This window comes from Corvus kubaryi, unplaced genomic scaffold, assembly GCF_017639235.1.
Source record: "Corvus kubaryi isolate FWS band 111438036 unplaced genomic scaffold, C.kubaryi_AGA036_p1.0 37148, whole genome shotgun sequence".
NCBI classification, from domain to species: Eukaryota; Metazoa; Chordata; class Aves; order Passeriformes; family Corvidae; genus Corvus; species Corvus kubaryi.
In genome coordinates, this window is record NW_024581038.1 from 1,036,733 (window position 1) to 1,045,227 (window position 8,495).

At 53.1% G+C, this 8,495-nt stretch overlaps 1 protein-coding gene across 1 annotated transcript; it reads left to right on the top strand.

Moving 5' to 3' along the window:
• Window positions 1–4,307: 4,307 nt before the first annotated feature.
• On the top strand, window positions 4,308–6,858 carry LOC121661355 (inositol 1,4,5-trisphosphate receptor-interacting protein-like 1). Its single transcript, XM_042021489.1, has one exon. It carries the CDS (start codon window positions 4,426–4,428, stop codon window positions 5,881–5,883), a length of 1,458 nt encoding a protein of 485 aa, XP_041877423.1. The 5' UTR covers window positions 4,308–4,425; the 3' UTR covers window positions 5,884–6,858.
• The last annotated feature ends 1,637 nt before the right edge of the window (window positions 6,859–8,495 follow it).

Sequence of the window (8,495 nt, forward strand, 5' to 3'; positions counted from 1 at the left end):
GCTGAGAACCTTCCTGCAGAGCAGAGGGCAGCAGCCGTGACAAAGGCGGCCCCTTCTGCCGCGGGACCCGGCCATGCCGGGGCGGGCCCTGGGGCGGCACTTCCTGCCAGGACAGCCGGTGCTGGCTCTGCACTGGGGAGCCCAGAGCTGGACACCGCCGAGGCCAGGGCTGCTCTCCCTCCACCTGCTGCCAAGGCTTTGCCTCCTGCAGCCCTGCGTGCAGTCGGCTGCCTCGGACTCTGTCTCGGTTTGGAGAAAAATTCGAGGAGAAAAACACTAAATTTAGGGTGCTTCTCTCTAACGAGAGAGGGCTTCAGGAACTCCCCTTTCTTCTGCCAATGAGAGAAATTGATACCAGCAGGTGAAGGTGCAAAAATACCCTGTTTATTAACAAAAAAATCTAAGGGTACCTGCAAGGCTCAGAAAAAGAAAAAACCTGAACCTTAAACCCCACCCCCACCCGGCCGCGTGGCCGAGAGGCAAAGGCGGCGACTGCCCTTCTTTTGTCTCTGGGGGAACGGGGGAGAAAACAGTTCTCAGCAGCTGGGAACCTGTTGGACTTCTGGCGTGGTCTTCTCCTTGCAGCAGCTGAAGTCAGTGGATTTTAAAGACCTTTCCTCATGTTGGTTCAGCTCTCCGAGCTCTCCCCCTTCAGGGCGGTCCCAGCGGCTCCCCGGTCGGGCCGAAAAGAAAAATAAACAAGGCAAGCCAAAACTTTCACGGAAAAAATCCGAACAAACACCGAGAGGATTCCCGGTACAGCCTCCAGGGTAGGGGAAGGGAGGGGAAAAAATCTTTTTGTTTCACACGAGCAAAAAACCAAAGCAATCCACCAAAAGGAACAATGCAGCGTCCTGGTGCGGAGCACCCGGAGAGAGAGAGATGGAACAGAGCCCGCACAGGAGCCCGAGGCTCTCCGCCCCAGCCCCGGGTCCGTCTGAAAGCTACAGCAGCTGTTCTCTGGGCATAAAGCAGGCAGTGAGGGAGTAAAGCATCACCATAAAATCAGCCCAAGACAAGAAGCCTTTTAGGCTCAAGCTGGGTCGGGGGAGGAGGGTCAGCTTCTCTCCCAGCTCTTGAGCACAAGGTGAGAAAAGAGAAAGGCTGTTAGCCATCAACCCCTTGAAAAGACACATCGTAAGAGAGGAAAGAGAGAGGCAAAGGCACAGTTCTGAGAGGGATGTAGGCAGCACCGAGAGCGGACCACTCCAAGGCAGGTGTGCAACGTGGCAAATGCCACAGGTTTTCCTGTGGGGGAAACAACTCCAAACAAAACACAACACAAAGCCTAAGCATAGTATTAGTGTTTGAATTTTGTGCCATTTCTGGCTGAGAGGACCTGCTGTGCAGTGCTGATAGCCTCTTTCTGCACACGGCTGGTTCTTGCTCATCTCAGGGGTCTACAAAGGCAGAGGAAGGCTTCTCTGTGCTCTTGCCTGGGCAGAGACCAAAGAGCCTTGGGGTGCCCAGTGCTGTTAGCAGGAGAGTGGCTGAAAGTCACCCGGAGGCAGGCAGCCCTCCCCTCCAAGGCTCCAGAGCTACAAGGGCAGAAAGCTGTAGCTAAGCTGTATTGCATTAGCACCTTGTTGAGCTTGTCTGTCCTCTGGCCTCTTTCGGGGCAGGCAGTGGAAATCTGAGCTGCTTTCTTAGGGAATTGAGGCTTTGCCTAAATTGGGGCCTTGCTGAAGGCAAAGGCCAAGGAAGGGCTCTGTCATAGGTTAGCAAGCATAGTCCCAGAAGGGGCTTACAGCTTCCTCTGGGACCTGATAGAACCTATCAGCTGGCCAGTTTGAATATGGACAATTCTTTAAGCCACTTAAAGTTGTGACCGCCTCTGTGATCCACACTTAAGAATAGGCAAACTCCCCCCCCAAGCGCTCTCTCATTTCCGGCGCTGGGACAGGTGGCTGCGGGGCCCGAGTGGGGCCCAGATGGCCCGGCCCAGGCCCTGCTTGGGCCACGGCTCCAGGATAACCCTCCCCAGCAGGGCTGTGGGCAGCCAGAGTGGCTCGGAACCCCCCCCTCTCCACTGCGGCCAAGATTTCAGCAAAGCGGCACCTCTGTCCGGCAGAGGTTAGGTGACCAACAGCGATAAGCCACACAGCTGCAAGGCCGAGGTGAGATTAACCTTTTTATTGCTGTGAAGAGCTGAAAACCTGAGGGAAGAGAGAGGAGATGCTTAAAGCTGAAATTCTGTTGTGAAGCTATGATATATCAGAGTATCCCATTGTAATTTCATGAAGATATGGGGGGTGGAGTGTTCAACTCGTAAGCAAAAGCACCTGCGCTGAGATAGGCAGATGCTGACGCAGCTGTAATTTCATGAGAAGTTTGGACAGGGAGAGAGGGACCAGATGAGGACTTTTGCTCCAAATGGGAAAGGAGAAAACCTCAGCTCCTAGAGATGGACCAGAGGAGGACTTTTGCTCCAAATGGGAAAGGAGAAACCTCAGTTCCTGGAGATGCTCCCAGAGATAGTCCTAGCAATGAAGATGAGGAAGACCCTTTGCTCCCAGGGAAGGAGAAGGGCCTCTGTTTTTTGTTTCTGAATGGCTCAACCTTAAAATTGTACCCCAAAAAACTTCAAGAGTGGACCCTCAAAAGCAGTTGCAGGAAGAGCTGCAAGTCGGGGGAAGGGACTCACATCGTGAGCAGAGAGACTCCTCTTCCTAAATGGACTGAACAATATTTGGAAGTGGGCGGCTGTCTCGTTGTGATAATGTTTTCATAGCACGAGCAAGAAGAGACTTCTCTTTCTAAATGGACTGAACAAGGTTATTATGGAAGTGGTAAACAGACTGAACATCTCAAGGGCTGTCTTTTCACATTGTCAGTGGGAGAAGGGAGGAAGGTGGGGGGAGGAGAACAGTTCTGAAGGTGTGGTATAATTTTTTTTTCCCTCTTCTAGGTCTGTTAATAAACTTCTTTATATTCTTTCAAATTTGGTGCCTGCTTTGCATTTCTCCTAATTCTTATCTCACAGAAGATAAACAGTAATGAGTATTTTGGACCAAACCACTACACTAAATTGGTGTTTCTGCCCAGTTACGAACCGAACCCACGACAGGCTCTCACATGTGCTGCCAGTGCCATGGAAGGCCCCAGAGCAAGAGGGTGTTTTTGGGTGCAGGGATCCCATCTTCACAGTCTGGCCTTGCAGCTTGGCAAAATGCACACGGACATGCAGGCACGTTCCAGCCCCTGACTTCCACTCCAAACTTTTACATTTTCTACAAGGAAAATTCCCATTTTGCCTTCTGCTTGGAAGGGCATGGATTGCCTTGGTTCATGGATCGGCAGCAAGATTCTCCTCCCATGGAAACACTTCCTGGCAGCCTGAAACTCTTCTGCCCACCTACAGCCCATTTGGTGCCACTGGATCATGGGAAGTCCAGAGCAAAAGCATCACCATCCTCTCTTCTGGGAGGAGCTGGTTTCACAGCCCGGCCTCCCGACACCATGCACATGGTCCCTGAAGGGAGGCTGTGGCTAACTGGGGCTCATTCTATTAGGCCAGGGAACAAACAAGGTGAGCAAAGGAAATTACCTCCAGCTGCACCACAGGAGCTTTAGACTGGATCTCTGGGAAATATTCCTTCCATGAAGAGGATCTCAAGCTTGGGAACAGGCTGCCTAGGGGAATGGCTGAGTCAGCAGCCTCAGAAAGGTTTAAAAGTCATGTGGATGTGGCATTTGGGGACGTGGCTGGTGGGTGGAGTAGGCGGTGTTCAGTTTTCGGTTGGACTGTGTGATCTTCAGGGTCTTTTTTGAGCTCAACGACTCAGGGATTGAAGTGTAGCTCAAGCAGTGTGGAGTCAAGGCTTAGACTCCATGATCCTCAAGGCTGCCTTCAGACATGGGTATCAATGAGCTTGCCAATGGAGGGCAGCTGCTAAGAAAGACAAAAGAAAGAGCAAAGGAAGTTCTTTGAAGAAGATTCACTCAAAATTGGCCTCAAGCAGGACAGCAGGGCCACTCTGAGTGGCTGAGCTGGGCTGGGCACAAAGGGTGGGGCTGGCCTGGCTGTGATGTGCTGTGGCTGCTGTGACATGATGGGGGACGTGTCACAAGGGGGGCAGCTATAAAAGGCCCCAGCAGGTAAGTCTGGCCCTGTATTGCTTGGGCAAGCGGTGAGTGCACACGTGGTGGGGAGGCTGGGCAGGGGACAAGGGCCAGGGCAGAAACCCTGCAGCCGAGGCTGGGTTCTCCCCCTGCATGCAGGGACAGCCCCTGATGGGAGAGCCTTGGGCCGGGCACGGTGCTGCTGCTGCTGGGGCAGCAGGACAGGCCTTGCTGCCTGCCAGCTGTCTGGAGCCCTGTCCTTCCTGCCCCCAGATCCCTGCGCTTGCCATCCCTGCTGCCTGCGCTGGCAGCTGCCTCCCTCACAGCCCCACTCAAGGCCTTTTCTCCATCCTCTTGCAGACCATGCATTACTGGGTGTTCTGGTTCTTGCTCTTGCAAAGCATTCTTGAGTACCCACAGCCCGTGGATGATGTTCTGGATCTGGTGACGCAAGTGCGCATGGAGGCACGTGCGCTGCGCCTGGAACTGGAGAGGATTCGGCTGGAGCAGGAGGCGGAGCAGCTCATCCTGAAGCAGGGCTGGCAGGTCCTCATTGTTGGTTGGCTCCTGCTCCTTGTCTTGTTCCTACTGTTTATCGAGAGGGAAAGGAGCCGGAGGAGAGAGGAGAATGAAGAAGGAAACGTGGATGCAAATGAGGAAGATGATGTTGGAAATGAAGAAGATCATCATGCTCAAGATAACATAGGAAGGACACTAATGGAGCGCATCCAGTGGCCTGTACAGGACCTGCAGAGAGGCTGCGAGTGGACGATGGACCTGATGGACAATTTCACAATTTACTTTGGACACGTCTTGACCAACAGTTTCTACCCGGTGCTGCAACGAGCCATCGGGGTGGGCAGTGCCTTTGAAGGTTGGAGTCCCCGTGAGCAGGATGTTGTGTACCGCCTGCTCATCCCCATGACTCCTCCTCGAGGACACACCTTCCACCTGGAGCAGGACACTGCAGGGCAGAGGCACGGGAGGAACTTCCGTGTCCACGTGCAGCTGGAGTGCACCTGCAGCAGGGAGCAGCAGGGCGAGAGCATGCTGTGCTTCCTGCACCACCCCAAGGAGGAGCTGAGGAGCAATCAGGATCGCAGCCTCCTAGACACCCTGTGCACGGGCTCCTACTTTGATGTGCACAAAACGGCCCGCTGGTTCTACCAGCTGGTGAGAGCCATCTGGCCAGCTTTGCCTCAGTCACACACCTGGCATTTAGTGCTGCTGCCCTCCAGACGCTCCTGCCAATTCAAGGTGACCAACGGCGCAGAAAGCTTCCGCATTGAGGTGCTGTTCGGGGTGCGGCAAGGTGCCTCAGACATCTTTGTGAGCAGCCAGCCGAGAGGTGCCGGAACGCCAAGGACAATGTGGCCTGAGACCTACGCCGTGGCAGAGATGAAGTTCTTCAAGTACATCGCCAGGCAGGCCCCCCCTGACAGCTTGCACCTCAGATGCCTGCAGTTCTTCAGCCATGTTCAGCTGGGCATAGGCTTTCCCACCTATACCATCAAGACCATTGTCATGCACCTCCTTAACACCAGAGCCGTGTCACGGTGGCGCAGGAGACATTTCCTGAGCAGACTGATAGATATCAACAGGAGCCTACGCTTATCCCTGGTACAGAAACGCCTCAACCACTTCATTGTGGGCAACCAGAGGCTTCCTGAGGAGATCAGTTTGCCCCCAGATGTTCAAATGGCTGAGCCACCCAACCTCTTCCATTGCCTGGTGATGGATCCGGGTGCCCGCTCCCAGGCCATAGGGGAGTACCTGGATCTGCAGCGTCGCATCACAGCAGTCCTTAACCCCGGCCACTGAGAGAGCTTCTCCTACACACAGCTGTGCTTGTGCTGCTGGCAGCAGGGAACCACCTCCTAGTACAAATCTGGTCCTTTCAGGAGAAGAGGATGCGTGCCAAGACTCTGGAAAAGGTCCCATGGCCTCTCCTGCCACCTCAGCAGGTGGAGGGCCACAGGAGGCTTTGTTCTACCTCCTTGTATCATTTCATTTTCCAAAAAAAGTCACCCAGACCCACAGGCAGCCCTACTGGCATAGGAACTGTCCCACTCCTAAGGATGCACATGAAGAGAGCACATGCCTTCCATGCATGGCCAAAGTCACCAAAGCCCACTTGGAACATGCAATTTTTGCCGGCCCTTGGGAAGGGCCAAAAATGAGAGGTTGAAAGAAGCGGGAAGGTGGGAGAGAAAAAGCAAAAAGAAACAGGGAAAAAGCGAGTGAGAGGAAAAATCAGCACTGCTTGCCTGGGATCACTCAATGGACGGTGTCTCTCCCTGTCCCCCAAAGGGACACCTTTAGGTCAGCATTGGACCAACTGTGTTGGAGCTGACCTGAAATTTTGTATCTATAAGAATCTTGATTTGTATTTCATAGATATAGATATATAGAGAGTATACACATGATATTTTATACACATGATAAGTTTATTAATTGTCATATCTAGTAGCAAAAACATAATTTAAAACACAAGATACATATAAATAATATCAAAGATAAGAAAGATGTAATTATTATAGCATGATGAAAATAATTAGAGAGAGTTAAACATGTAATTCTGTTTAAATAAAAACACTATAGCAGATATTTAGTGCCACTGTCTGTTGCGATACACAGCAATAGTTAGTGCGTTTATGAGTGGCGAGCCGGAAACAGCTTTGTTCTTGATTCAGTAAAATGCAATCTTGCAGAATCTGGAGCGTGCAAGGTTTTATTGATCTCAGCCAGACCTGGAGTATTGGTAAATGTCACGCACTGGGAATCTGGGCTCTTCAACAGTCTCCTTGAACTCAACCAAACTGACAGGCTTTAAGTGGTTCTAATCAGAAATTAAGATTCCGGCTGGCCCGGGATCATGTGATCACAGAACCACAGAACAGCTTGGCTTGGAAGGGTCCTTAAAAATCCTCTTGTTCCAAGCCTGCTGCCAAGGGCAGGGACACCTTCCACTAGGCCACGTTGCTCCAAGCCCCATCCAAGGTGGCCTGGAACACTGCTGGGGTGGGGCAGCCACAGCTTCTGTGGGCAGCATGGGCCAGGGCCTCAGCAGCCTCCGAGCCCAGAACTTCTTCCACATCTCCAGCCTGAGGCCGCCCTCTGTCAGTGGGAAGCCGCTGGCCCTGGTGCTGTCCCTCCAGGCCCTTGGAAACAGCCCCTCTGCAGGTCTCAGGTGGGCCTGGAGCAGAGAGGGAAAGGCCGCAGGAAGGCGGTCCCGGAGAAGCCCTTGGAGAGCACTGGGGGCCAGCAGTGGCACCATCAGGGCAGCAGGCAGGGCCTGGCACGGCCGTCGGGGCGGGAGGGCACAGGGCGGGCACTGAGGCCCCGCCAGCTGCAGCTGGGAGCTCTGGTGTGTGGCCGGCAGAGAGCCGTGGGAGATGGGGCAGCAGCGAGGACACGGGGCTTCGTAGCGAGTTAGAAAGCAGAGAGGAGCTTGAGAATGGTCACTGAAGGATTAGGGCGTCTCTCTGTGCGGAAAAATGTTGTAATGCAACACTGTAAAAATAATCACGGAAGGAAAAGTTAAGCACTACAGCTAAGCGTTACCAGAAAAGGTTGCCTCTAGTGGTTAAGAAAGATACATCACCAGATACCCTAACCCTTTCCCCTTCATCCAGATCCACACATCAGCTGGGGGAAGCTGTCCCAGCAAAGCCCTGCAGAGCCACGGCCGGGAACGGGGACATCCTGCGGTGTCTCCACCTTTGCCGGCCACGAGGCTTCCGACTGTGCTGTGAGAGTAGCCTGGCTTGGACAGTGCTGCAGGAGCATCTGACAGAACTTCTACGGCGAGGACATCTGATTTCATTCTCCTCTTGGTTTTCTCCCCTTGAGCCTGGCAACAGCTCAAGGAGGAATCGAAGGAGTTGTCTTGGATCCTACACCCCCAGACAGGCCCAGGTGTGGCCTTGTCCGGATTCTAAATGCCAAAAGGTAAATACCTGTTTCCCCAAGGAGCGGATCCAGAGATCCTGTTGCTAATAATACTTGGTCAATGTGTGGATACATAGATCCAATTGCTGCCTCTGTCCTTACAAAGTGCACCAGTAGGGTTGAGCTGCTGAGCACGGGCACAGTTCCATGCAATGCCTCGTGTTCCTGGAAGCTGTGCATCACATTGTCTCCTCTGCAGAAGACACAGCCCAGGAAAACAAGGCAAGGATGTTGCCTCCTTTTTTCTCCAACACCACTTGTTGGACACAATGTTTTCTGAAAGGCTGCATTTGCCTCTCCTCAGCTTTCTTCTTTCTCATTCTAGTAAATCAGAAAGCTGAAGGAGTTTCAGGCGTGTGAGTGCCTCATCTCTCTTTCCCTCTAAAGGCTCTGCCTCACGGAGCCCTGGTGACCTGCCAGTGCTTTGGCACGGGAGGCATTCATTCCCTAAACATGAGGGCGGTGGACTTCAGCTGCAAAGC